The sequence below is a fragment of the Podarcis gaigeae genome, assembly GCF_964106915.1.
Source record: "Podarcis gaigeae genome assembly, chromosome: 12".
Lineage (NCBI taxonomy): Eukaryota > Metazoa > Chordata > Lepidosauria > Squamata > Lacertidae > Podarcis > Podarcis gaigeae.
Genome location: NC_139688.1, coordinates 53,366,224 through 53,380,166, shown reverse-complemented (window position 1 = coordinate 53,380,166; position 13,943 = coordinate 53,366,224). Strand labels below are relative to the sequence as shown.

Below are 13,943 nucleotides of genomic sequence, written 5' to 3'. Positions count from 1 at the left end.
CCTAGATGGGTAACTACCGTATTTTTCCGTGTATAAGACTAGTTTTTTAAACCAAAAAAATAGATTTAAAATTGGGGCTCGTCTTATACACAGGTAGCACTGAGGGGTGTTTTCTTAATTTGGAGTCCCCCAAAATAGGGGGCGTCTTATACACAGAAAAATACAGCAATTTCCTTCCTCTTTGGCATGCGGCTTGGATCATAAACCAGTGCCATCTGGATGGGATCCTTTTACCACATTCTTTCTTATGCTGAGCAAACATCGCTGACTTGCACATGTAGCTTTCTGCCACTTTCCGCATTATGCTCAGGATGCTACTTTACCTGTATGCATGTGTTGCAGCTAAGGTATGCTGAGCATGAAGTTAGAAACAGAAGCTCTTGCCTTAGGACAGTAGCTAAAATACATGAGCTTCTCTTTCCTCCTCTTGAATTCAGTTTTAGGTGGCAGCATGTGCCTCTATCTGAACAAAACACTTCAAACAGTTGTTTCCAACCATCCTTTTTAGGGGCAGCCCATTTTTATCAATATGGATAAACAAGGGGGTGTGTGAAAATCATAATACATATGTAAGACAGTTGTTTAGGATTCTCTTATAAATTGCTTTTTAAAACAGTTTGTGACATCCACCCTATTGCTGAAATGCAAGACTTTTAACACTGAGGAGTGTGGAATACCCAGGAACACTATTTTCAACGGTAAGAAATCTCATCAGCTGTTTCACGTCCGTGTCCATTAAATAGCAGCACAAAGAGAGGTATGGGGAAGATGAATTGATGCTACTCAAAAGTAAAAGGGGGGGGGACTGACAGGGGGACGTTTCAGAAGGAAGAGGAAGGAGACAACCCAAAAATTTGTTATGTATGAATAACTGTGGTTGCAATATGCATTATTTCTTCCTGCATTCCCATGGCCCGGAGGGGGGGTGGAGAGAGAGAGAGAGAGAGAGAGAGAGAGAGAGAGAGAGAGGGAAGAATGAATATTGTGAGCCAAACCACATGTCTTACATTTTTTTCCTGAATATGACCCAACACAAAGCATTCAAGATCAGAGAAGCCAAGAGCCAAATGGAAATTGCATGGACGAAGATTAAAAGCTAACATTCATATTAGAAAAAAAGGGGATTGCAAACTGATGCTTCAAAACTAAATTCTGTCCAACTTGTCCTTTTCCCGCCAATGCTTCCCCAAAGCTTGAGGCCGCATCCTGATTAGAGATTATGTGTCTTTCTTTCTTTTTTACAACGTTAAGATGAAATTGTAACAACTGTAACCCAAAACATTTTTTTTAAGAATCCCACTTTGGGCAGTAGGAAAATGTCATTTTAAAGCAGTAAGGAACAACTCGGAACAATCCGCTCTGATTACACTTACACTTATCATTCTGGAGAATTACTAAATCCTTTACTTCAGGAGTGGGGAAACTTTGACCCTCCAGATAATGTTGGCTGATGGGCCAAAGTTGATGGGAGATGTAGTGCAAACATCTGGAGGGCCAAACATCTGGCTTCTCAATGAACATAAGGTGTTTCTGGTCTCCTCCCACAGGGAGGAAATGTTGAGGGCTGCCCTCTGGGGTCTCTTGGGCTCTATACCCCCCCATGTGATTCAGAGTGGGGTCCTTCCCCCCAACTGATGGCCTTCGATTCCCATTGTTGGATAAGACTGATCTGATCTGCCCCCTTGTCCCTGTTGTAGATATTCTTCCCTGGCGGGGATGGGTCATCATTCTGTGGTTTGCCTCAGGTGCCAAAATGTCTTGGGCCAGCCCCAGCGGCGTAGCGTGGGTTGTCAGCACCCGGGGCAAGGCAAGTAATTTGCGCCCCCTAACCCGGGGCAAGGCAAGTAATTTGCGCCTCCTAACCCCTAACCTGCCGCCGCTGCCAGCTTCTTCTTGCTGCTGCCTGGGCTGGGGTATTTACGGTAAGGTAGCCAAGGCGGCGGCGGCGGGTCCGTGTCAGGTGATCTGAGGCGAGTTACCGCTGGCGCTGCCGCCCAAACGCCGCCACTTGCCTGGAGGAGGAGGGCGGAGAGGCGAGGAAAATGCAACATGGCCCAGCAGTTGCAGCGGCAGTGGCAGCGGCGGCGGGGCTGTGAGGAGGGGCTGCCTGGCGCGCCCTCCGCGGCCCTGACGCGCGGGGACCGTGGCGAGCGCTGAGAGCCGCTGCCTGCCGGACGCCTTCAGCCCAGATGCGCGCACAGCTCGTCGGTTCCGCGAGACATGGGGCTCTGCTACAGCCTGTGCCCGAGGCTCTTCGGCGACTCCGGAGGCGGCGAGCGCGCGCCCCAAGATGTTGCGCCCGGTGCGGCCGGCCCCCCCTGCACCCCCCCATGCTACGCCACTGGCCAGCCCTGATTCAAAGTATGGTAAATTCTGGTCTGAAATATCTCTAAAGACATTTAGGATTGTTAAATCTTTGGGGATGCTTCTAATTCCTGGTTTCGTCCAATTTAATTGGATTTGTGGATCTAAATTCCTAGAATGCATTCAACATGTCAGCCAAATTGTTCTAGGCTGTGATCCCAACCTCATTTGCTTGGAATCATGTTCCACTGTAAGCAATTCCAAGTAATGTATTCAGGATTGGTGTGACAGCCAGTATCAGGAAGCTTGGAAATAATTTTACACAACGTTTAGCAAAGATGTTCAATATCTAACCCAATGAAGCCAGAATCGGTTTTTCCACACAATCGTTCTATGACATACAGAGAATGCAAGCTGCTTTCAATGGATTGTGGTCATGCTTTACAAATGGTGAATACCGAGAGGGAATAAGCAGAGGGGAAAGTGGCACAATTAGCATCAAATTAAGTGTTACTAAATATTACAAGCAAACAGGCTCTTTGGGAAGGGGTGGTTTTGAGGAACGGCGTGTGCGGGTATTTCGCTCACTACTCCCCTTCAAAGGTGTATCCACACACCACCTTTTTTCCGTGGGGTTTCAAAGGTGTGCTTAGTCCCACAAACACAGGTGAAACCCTGCAGCAGAAACATGGCTTGGGGGGAGGGAGGCAATTTGGAGCAGAGAAGAAGCAAGCAAATCAGCATTAAGCAGGGCCAATTCAGAGCAAAGAAGCACATCACATTATCCCTGCTGCTTCTGTATTCTAAATTGCGTTTTTCCAAAGGATCTCTCTCTCTTTCTCCCTCCCTCTGGCCTTATGCTGGCCTTTGGCCGTAATAAAAATTCTCCTTCTCCTTCTAAGGCCATTGGCTTTGTTGTATGTGCCCTTGCCATGTGGCATATAAGCAACAACACCTGGAACCAGAAAGGGTCATGGCAGATAAAGGAGTAGCTTCTGTCCTAATTACTGTACCTTCTTGCCTATTCTCTTTAAGCCCCAATGTTATTAAAACATTTAAGGTAACAGCCCCAAACACACTTAAAGGTAAAGGGACCCCTGACCGTTAGGTCCAGTCACAGACGACTCTGGGGTTGCGGCACTCATCTCGCTTTATTGGCCGAGGGAGCCGGCGTACAGCTTCTGCGTCATGTGGCCAGTATGACTAAGCCACTTCTGGCGAACTAGAGCAGCACACGGAAACGCCGTTTACCTTCCCGCCGGAGTGGTACCTATTTATCTACTTGCACTTTGACGTGCCTTCGAACTGTTAGGTTGGCAGGAGCAGGGACCGAGCAACAGGAGCTCACCCTGTCGCGGGGAATCAAACCACCAACCTTCTGATCAGCAAGTCCTAGGCTCAGTGGTTTAACCCACAGCGCCACCCGCGTCCCTTGTTGGTAAGTAACACGCTTACTGTGGAGCAAACCCAACTAAACACAATGAAACTTGCTTCCAGCAGTGTGCGGTGATTTTTTCACAGGGGAACAGTTAGGGCCAGAGGCATTGGCTTGTGAGGGGCATCAATGTCATGCATGTGACACTGCAATGTCCTGATGTCGCATACATGAGCATTGCGCCTCCCTCCCTAAGCCAGAAAGAAGCTTCTCGGGCTTTGGGAAGAAGACACCAGGGGAACATTTAGGTGACTAGTCTAGTCCCCTTAGTCCAATGACCGCACACCACTCCTTGATTCCATGCACAGGATTGTATGCATTTTATCATCCCATTCTGATAAATCCAGAATGGGATACATCTCATCGATTTTGAAAAACCTGATTTTTTAGATTAAAGCAGGCTTGAACAGTGTGAAACGGAACTCACTGCTTAGCAAAAGGCACAGTTGACAAGCCGGTCTAACTGCAGCACAACGTGCGTTAAAGTATTCCAAATAGCATCATTTGCTACAGGGCCAAAGCTTATCACAGCAAGCAAAACCACAGGAGGATTGCAAGGCAGCAGCGCCGCTGTTGCATTCAAAGAAAGGCACGCTCGTTCATTTTTGAAGTCGAAGCTTAGGCTTGACCACAAATTCCTCGCTCAGTGTAGGATTCTCTAATGCATTCCATATGAGCAGCACAAGTAATCCTTGCTCTTCAGATTCATTCACTTACTGTTGCATCTTCTGAATTCCCATTGGGTACTTCTACTGCCCGGATAGTTGTGTCTACCCTCACCTTTGCCCTTGTTACAAACTGGATGACGGATGAACTGTCCTAAGGATTGAAAAAAACAGTAAAAGTTGAGTAACTCTGTCAATTTCACAGCCTTCAAAGACTTTTAAGCACCAGCTCTTTTATGGCCTCAAATCAGATGCAAGGTCCATCAAGATCCAATATTCCAGATTTAAATCCAACACATCCCATTAAATTTGATATATAGTCCTTTTTTTTTGTTTTCAAACTCAGATCTGATATGGGTAAAAAGCTCTTCAGTCCGGAAACATCGCCCAATTAAAAGAATGCAACACACTGCCAAACATCACCAGCAAAGAACATCTTAACCTGAATTATTTCCACATAATTAGGAACAGATACTTAGATATAATTACTAAATTGCAGTTGCACACAGTACTGGTTAAAACATTGCATTATCAAAATAAATCCTGACATGACTCACTGTAAAAAAGCCTAAATATGTGTATGATGGTGTGGGGTTTTTTTTATTCTTCTTCTGCAAAAGTGAATTAGTCTTGTGTTTCCTATGAAGAGTCTGAGCATGAGGAGTCTAAACACAAGGAGCCAGTAACCTTTTAAAGTCAACGGTTCTTCTAGAATGTCAAATTATTTCAGGTTACAATCAAGCGGTGAATAAATTTTATGACATATAAATAAAACTGCTTCCTATGCCCTCAAGAATTACAGCATCCTAATCACATGATTAGGGATGCGGGTGGTGCTGTGGGTTAAACCACAGAGCCTAGGACTTGCCGATCAGAAGGTCGGCGGTTCGAATCCCCGCGACGGGGTGAGCTCCCGTTGCTCGGTCCCTGCTCCTGCTAACCTAGCAGTTCAAAAGCACGTCAAAGTGCAAGTAGATAAATAGGTACCGCTCTGGCGGGAAGGTAAACAGCATTTCCATTCGCTGCTCTGGTTCGCCAGAAGCAGCTTAATCATGCTGGCCACATGACCTGGAAGCTGTACGCCGGCTCCCTCGGCCAATAACCGGAGGGCAGAATTGTGTCTATTATATGGCTTGGCCTGCCCCACGCCGCTACCTCTGCCGCAGTGGAGGGTGCTGCCCCATCAACAAGGGGGGAGGGGGGAATTAAATATATTTTATTATTTTTTCATAGATTTCACATATAATTCCAATACACAATGTATTTTTTTCCCTTTTGCTTTATCAACTTCCCATCCCGTTCACAGGCAGCATTCAGAAGTCGGACGATGGGAGGCATGAAAAGATGTACAAGTTTAAAACGCATTCCACTTATGTTTGCAGGAACCATTCCAGATAATTCCATCGTAATTCCTGTAGTGTGACGGATCATGTACAGGCACCTTAAGAGTATAATTCAGGCAACGATGCTCACCTTTTTCAATATCTCAGTATTCAACAGCATATGCACATCTATGCTGCGGGATTCTGCTTTAGCTAGTGAGCTTAAGTTGCAGCGTATAATTAGGCAGGACCTGCCTGGTCTTTCGCAGTCCTAAGGGAGAGAAGTAGAAAGCTGTGAGACAAGTAAGGAAATGTGCCAAAATTCAAAGAAATGCTCTTTGGCTTTTCTGACTGGATGGGTAACATCAGCCCTGGTTTTGTAACTCCTGTCCAACTTCTCTAGACACCTATCCTAGAGAATTGTAGGAGCAAGTGACTGTCACACTGGCCCCCAGGGGTGGGGGAGGCCAGGATCTGGCCTGCTGGGCTGGGAAGCTTCTCTGTATCTGCCATAGACAATCCGGTACAGATCTCCCCATGAAAGATCCCAGGTGGCGCAACAACTATTCATACAAACAAGGGCCTACTTTTTAGCTCAGCGCCACATCGCTTGTGGATCTAGGATCCTTTCTTGGCTAAAGAGTGGGATAAAAATGCTTTAAATAAATGAAGTTTCAATCTTCAGCACCCCTGGGTGGGTAAAGATATATTTTACTGGGGAGCCATTGTGAGTCAGTGCTGATAACTGTGAGCTAGGCGAGTCCATAATCTGATTTGGTATAAAACAGCTTCTGCTGTTTCTGTACTTTTGCTGCACTGTAGAATAAATTAACTGAATAAAGTAGCTGAAGTGGCTGATCAGCTGAATGAACAGCTTTATCATTCAGTTTAGAGCCTGTTCCCAAACAGTAAAGAAACTAGTCAGCTTGCATCTGGGTCTCAGGTATCCAAGCACTACAATCCAAAAACTGTAGTGTGTTTTCTATGGGTCCCAGTATGACTATTTGCAAATCAGCTGGAGATACTCAGTAACTGAACCTGTCTTAGGAACTGGACCAGTCTTGAGCAACTGCAGAATATGCTATATTTCTATGCTTGACTGAATCCCTTTGCTAATTCAAATGATCTGTCTCAACTATGTGCAAGCTGCTCATGTCTAATGTGACTCAGTTAACAGCAATGAGATGAATAAAGGCACCTTAAAATAGCAAGAATAACAATACAGGCCTGGATTTCAAATATTTTGGATAAAGGATATCTAATGCAGGTATTTCAACTGTGGATTGTCAAAAAAGGGAACAGCTCTGAACCTGTTCCCCCTTTCAAGGATCATGTATTGATTCATCACAGTATATTACTCTAATTACTGGCTGTATGCATTGTGTTAGAACAGGGGTCAGCAAACTTTTTCAGCAGGGGGCCGGTCCACTGTCCCTCAGACCTTGTGGGGGGCTGGACTATATTTTGAAGAAAAAAATATGAACAAATTCCAATGCCCCACAAATAACCCAGAGATGCATTTTAAATAAAAGGGCACATTCTACTCATGTAAAAAACACACTGATTCCCAGACCATTCGCAGGCCAGATTTAGAAGGCGATTAGGCCCCCGGGCCTTAGTTTGCCTACCCATGTGCTAGAACCTAAACTTAAGGCTGCATGTGAGAATGCATGGAAAATAGGCATAATTATGTTTTTCTACATCTATTTTTCACACAGTGGAATATCAACTTGGCAAACGCATCAGTGAACTATCTTCTTCCTTTAGTAGCAAATCTTTTCTGGGTTGTGGGCAATGATATAGCAGATCGGATCAATGGATAAAGACAAGGATTCTCTACTGACAGTTATGGACATTAACTCAGTGTGCTCTCTTTTAGCTGTAAGAGTAGTGGGTAGGCCATGCATGTACGAGGCTCTGGAATATGGCAACTGAATTTTTAGAAGTCGAAAATGAAGTTAGTTTCTTACCAATACTTTCCTCCCAGATTTGGTAAAAAAGGCAAATATTGTGTGGAAAATGTTCTCCTTTTCTTGAGGAATGATACATGGGGTTGGATTTTTCTGAAAAGAGCAGTTTCCCTTGTCCTGGGCAACCTAAAGAAAGATCACAACAACACAAAAATAATTGATTCACCCTCTTTTGTAAATATACCACCTTTTCCATTAGATTAAGTTAGATTTATTAAAAAAAGAAAAAAGAAAACCACACTTTTCCCATATGGGCAACAAGGGAAAAAATGAAACAAAGACCACTCCTGTAAGGGCTGCCAGTTTCTTATAAGCTTTTCCATATTTACATATGTTAACTACAATGAATGGAAATAGAAAATTGCCTATTGTCAATCCTACCCAATTTTGCCTACTGAGAACCAATTATTTCCTTTCCATCTTAGTGACTGGTAAGTTCTAAAATGCCTTTATTTGGAAGCAAGCAGTATTTATTTCCATGGAACTAAAGGCTGGTTCGTGAAGTTGAGGCTGATCCTGAAGCTGAGGCTCCAATACTTTGGCCACCTCATGAGAAGAGAAGACTCCCTGGAAAAGACCCTGATGTTGGGAAAGATGGAGGGCACAAGGAGAAGGGGATGACAGAGGATGAGATGGTTGGACAGTGTTCTCAAAGCTACCAACATGAGTTTGACCAAACTGTGGGAGGCAGTGGAAGACAGGAGTGCCTGGCATGCTCTGGTCCATGGGGTCATGAAGAGTCGGACACGACTAAACAACTAAACAACAAAAAGGCTGGCTGTTAAATTAAAGGAGCAGTATTGTTGCCATTCTCACTCCACATTAGTTTGGTAATATCAGAACTGCTGGATCATCTAGGAGTTATTCTCAAGGGATGTTGTTGGATGAGAAATAACCCCTCCTATGGGAACTGGTTCTAATACTACTGGTGCTGGATCAGTCTGGGGTAGAGGCATGGAGAAGTGGCAACCATGCCTTCAGAAGTATGCTACCAATGCAAAAAGAGAACTGGATGTGATTGTAGGCATGTATGTCCTTTTGGTGAGGGAGGTGTTTACTGATGCAATCCTGACACCTTTTTAAATCACCGTCATGCGTACAATAAGAGCAACATTGCTTTTTTGTAGTGTTTTCTCAACACGAACCAACCTGCACATCGGTAAAACACTGCACAAAAGGAACACAATTACAATCAGTTATACGGTCAAGATGGATTTTTAGCAATGCTTTATCAATGTGCACATGTGCCACTGATTATGTAGAGAGGGGGAAAATTGTTCACGAATGAAAACAAGTGAAAGCTACTCCAAACTGTACATACAGAACACTCTGCACAAAATTCAGAAACAAAAAACGAATCAACTGAAGATTCATAATGCAACAAATTCTATTACAGAAACAAAACCAAGTAACTTCAGCATCTAGCGGAAAATTTGGGGAATACCCCTTGCATTCACATCCTTTGTATATTCTTCGTTTCTCAATAATGGTTTCTCAATTACTTCTTCCCAACCATGCCATGCCCTCCCACCAACCTTTTTTTTCATGTGGCATTTTTGCGCTTGCACATGAGCAACCATGCACACACCTATCATGGATGGCCTCTAAATATTATGGACTACAGCACCCATCACTCCCAGCATAGCCAAAGATTAGAGGTTGATAGGAGTTGCAGTCATCTGGAGGGCACCATGTGAGGTACCATTGCTCTGAAGTTTCTGCAGACTATTCCTGTTCCTAGCAGTGCTGAGCAAGCTGGAATAATGTAGCAGAGTGCTTGTGAATGACAAATTGCAATTTCTCAAGAGGCACCCTTCTGAGATGAATATGAATCAGCTGACTCTGTTTGCCCCTAAAACAGATGCTTTATTCGCAACCTCCATAGTATGCTGACCTCGGTGACTTGTCAAATGTTTTATCTTATAATCGTTGTCAGAGCTGTTTTTGGCATGTATTTTTTCGCAAGTATTTCCTGACGTATTTGCAGTGCAAGTCCACAAACTAGGTAACTTGTAACACACACATCCCTTTTTTAAAGAGGAGGATCCAATTTCTTTCAAAAGTGGACATTGCAAAATAAATAGCTGTACATAGCCTCTCCAAATGCGGAGACAGTTTGTTCTCCTGGACAGATTTATGACTTACAACAAGCAAATAGGGGATGTTTTGCACATGGCAAGAGGCTGAGAAAACAGATGTGACAAGTGATGTTTCTCCTTTCTGCCGGTTTCCTTTCAGTGTGCAAAAAGTGATCTTGTGAATTGGGAAAGGGGAGACAGCTCCAGTAGGAAACCACATGCTTTGTATCTCCAAGTAGAAAAATCTCTTTTTGAAACCCCAGAAGGCAGGATGGACCAATGATCTCACTCAGTGTAAAGTAGCATTCTATGCCCTTATCTACCCATGAGAAAATTGCATGGGCTTCACAAGCAGCCAAACATCACAAACATGTGTCCTGCAGCTGATCCATGGTCACTGATGGCATTGCTTATCATACAAGCAGTGCTACTGCCACCTTGGCTTCCCCCGCGAATGAGCTGGCCACTGCTAGCTCCTTCTTGCTAATCTACATTCTTGTTTTCAGAAAGACTTAGAGTTTTGGAACGCCCATGCTAAATTGGTCTACCAACCAGCTTAAGAGAACAGCATGCATAATATCATAGAAAACAGTAGCCAATGTGCTGCCCACCTCTATGTAACAGACTACAACTTCCATCATCCCTGACCATTATTCATGCTAGCTGGAGCTGATCAGAATCAAAAACCCCAGTTTCTGCAAGGCACCTTGTCATAACTATTCTCTGAACAACACTGGAACCTTTTAAGGTCTCCCATTTGAAGAAAAATGACTGTAATGGGTCAATTCACACCTACGTCAAACTTCTCTGAACTTTTGTGGCAGCCAAAATAAGGCATGACTGCCCCTCTTTGGTATGCCTAACAAAGACATTCAAGTGTTTGTGAACAGGAAGAACACATTGCACCCAATGTATCAACAGTGAGGGGAAACATTTGTTTTATTTAATTTTAGGGCTCACAAAAGGTTCACGTCTACAGTTAACACCACCATACATGGAATCCAAGCGGCAAATTTACGTGTAACATTCCTCTGTTCAAGCACTCCGTGGTTTAAATTCAAGCTTGTGCTTACATTCTGCCTTTCTCTGGTGGCAAAGGAGGGTAATTTATCCACTGTACGGATGCCAACTTGATATGGGGCAAAGTATCTTGTAGGAATTGTCCGAGTAACTGTTACATGGATCCAGCCATGAATTATTGGTCCACAAGGGACTGAATAAATAGACTGGGGATGACAGGTGGTTTTCTTAAGGCAGCAATACATTGCTTGCTTTCTTCAGCTTTGTGGGTCACAAATTGTTCAGAGCTGAAGCAGAGTTTTATCCTTCCCTCTGTCTCTCTTTTATCCTTGAGTACGTGCAATTTCAGGCAGTTCCTCCATCTAACAGAGCTGGCAGCACTATTAACAACTTAAGTAGTTCACATCTCATTCAGAATCTGGCATCAGATAAAGGCTGCAATCCTATATATACACTTACTTGGGACTGCCCCACTGAATCAGTGGGCTTACTCCTGAGTATACATATACAGGATTGCACTGCATGGCAGAACTTTTTGTGTTCTTTTGTATGGAAGTTGGTACCCCACTAAAGAAGAACCAACCTGACAACAGTGCCTTCATTATCTTATCTTTTTTAAAACTGCATTTAATTTCAAATGCAATGTGTGCTCTCTCTCCCTCCCCCTATATATAAAAATGTATTTTTATGCTGTGAACCACCCTGAGATCTATGCATGAAGGGTGGTATATAAATTTAATATATACAAAAAATGAATACAATCACCACTTACTGAGAACATTTGGCCTCCCTTAAGTTTAAGACAGACTCATTTTACTTTGGATGGGAAACAGTCTTTATTTGGAAAGATAAATGCTTTTTGTTTGCTTTGGATTTTTCAGTGGATTTTTCAAAGTTTTGTGTTGTAGTATTATTGCGTTTAACTATTTATGGTATTATTATTTTTAAAAGCAGCTATAAGAGCTCTACTGAGAATAAGTCTTTTAAAAACTCTGTAGAAATAAGTAAATAAATTTCGAAATCCTTGATTTACTAAAAATATCAAGTTTCACAATAGTGAAAGACTTTGGAACAACAACAAAATGTTGGTTTGTTGAATTTGAAAACAGCCATGCAAGGAAGGGTTCCATTTGGATTTGAATGGTGCTCTCAAGTTGTCAGGTGACAGAAATTATTTCCATGTTTTCCAATATTTGTGAATATTTTCTGCTCACCAAGAAAAAACTATCATTACAGGAAAATCTTGCCAAAGTCACTGTGTTACACTTTTTCTTTCAGGTGATGGTCCTTTATCTTTTTTATTACTATTATTTTACTGGGCTGATTAATTATGTGCTTGAAAAAATAGTATTAAAATGTATTAAAATTCACTTTGAGGTTTTATTACAATCAAGTGCTATATAAATGAGGTGAAACAAACAAACAAAATAATTACATCCTTGCTGAATATTGAATGGACTTTATGTAAAGAGACAGCAAACTCCTTATGAACTATTTCCTTCCATGTGCAGTGTTGATACATCCCTCCAATTCTAACTGGTACAATTCCAATAACTATTATAAGAAGCTATTAAAACTATATATAGAGAAAGGGTGAGTGGTGAATAATAGCTTATTAGAAGCTCTATTTACCTTTTAAAGCAGTAATCAATCATTTCCAACTTCCTTCTCACTATTCCTAGCAGAGTTAAAGCCACACCAATAGCAGAAAGGGGAAATTATCTCACTTTTCAGAGTCTCTCAAGAAAATTATGCTGACCTTCTCTTTCTCAAATTCAAAAACTCTTCAGGAGGGAATTCCCTAGCCAGGAAACTTAGGGGGGAAACCTTCTTCCGGAGGCCTTTGTAGCTGTTCTGACAGTCATGATATCCTAGCAAACCTTCTGTTTCCTTGCTGCATGTGACACAGGATAATCTATTCATTCAGCTTACTCAACAATTCTTCTTCCTAAACAGTGACTGAAGAAGTCAAGCATCCCAAACACTGGCGCTACTCATCTTTACCCAACCTTTTTGTTATGCACATCTGTTCTGAAGGGATACCGTTGCATTGCAAGATGGTTGGCTCAGGTGGCAGCTGCTGAGAGGGGCAAGGACTGAAGACCAGGTGGCAGGAGGACAGAACTTTGGTGTCCCATTGCTGCGTACAGGTGTAGTGGCGTTTGCTTCCCTATCACCAGTGTTGTCAACTACCAGTCAGTGGACTTCTGTACATGGAACTAGGAAGGGACATCCTGTCCATCATTCCATGTAGGAAAAGGACTTGGGTCACCCCTGGTTGCCCAGGGGCAGCGTTATGTCCTGAACTGGAGTTCTGAGCCCTCTCTGCTAATGAATCCATTACTCTTATGGCCACTATTTACTCTTCCCACAATCTATCACAATCCCATTACTCTTCCCACAATCTATCACAATCCCTTTCCTCCCCTTCCCACAACACCCTCCCATCCTGTCGGTTTCCATTGTACAGCTCTTCTGATTTAACTCACTCCCCCAAAGCTGCTATTTACACAACAGAGAAAAGCATACAGATTTCACAATGCTCATTTATCACTTTGCTTTTGAGAAACTTCGCAGAGAGGTGCAATGCGGTCTTGGAGACAGGAAACACAATGAATTTAAAGAAAGGGGCAGGGCTCTATGTGCTTCAGAAAGGAAAATGATATGGGTGGCAAGGGGCATGGCTTGTGGCAAGGGGCGGGGATTTGTGGCGGGGCTTCACTAGTGGGACTCATGTTTTTCTCTTGTGGCAGGTGGAAAAACCCACCTGACCATCCCTAGCTCTGTGGCTTTGATAGTCGGATACACATCAGAGCTACTAGGGAAGGATGAGCAACAGGAAAGAGGTTATCACCTGGGTGGCACAGCCTTTCCCAGCCTTGGGTCCCAAGATGTCATTGAACTACAAGTCCCCTCATCCCTGACCATTGGGCATTGCTGGCTGGGGATGAAGGGATGACCCAAGGTTGAGAAAGGCTGGCTGAATGTACAGGCGCGAAGGGATTTGTGACACTTGTGTTAACACACTGCATACCACGCCAACTCATTATCACCAAACCTTTTATTGGCATCATCCATAGCAAATCAATACAGAATTGCCGCCTTCCAAGTGACACAAAACATTTGTCAAATGAAAGAGGCAAAGCAGT

General features: G+C 43.4%; 1 protein-coding gene and 1 long non-coding RNA gene across 2 annotated transcripts in view; both read right to left on the bottom strand.

Annotated features, from left to right (window-relative positions):
* LOC310828716 overlaps nt 1-13,943 on the bottom strand; it is a 232,064-nt gene that overhangs the window by 30,799 nt on the left and 187,322 nt on the right. The gene's annotated exons all lie outside the window — the stretch shown is intronic.
* ITGA9 (integrin subunit alpha 9) overlaps nt 1-13,943 on the bottom strand; it is a 231,444-nt gene that overhangs the window by 30,799 nt on the left and 186,702 nt on the right. The window contains exons 24-26 of the mRNA XM_083706263.1: nt 7,697-7,822; nt 5,878-5,997; nt 4,457-4,558 (exon numbers count right to left, since the gene is read on the bottom strand). Coding sequence (XP_083562389.1) covers nt 4,457-4,558; nt 5,878-5,997; nt 7,697-7,822 — 348 coding nt within the window. The remainder of the gene's footprint in view (nt 1-4,456; nt 4,559-5,877; nt 5,998-7,696; nt 7,823-13,943) is intronic.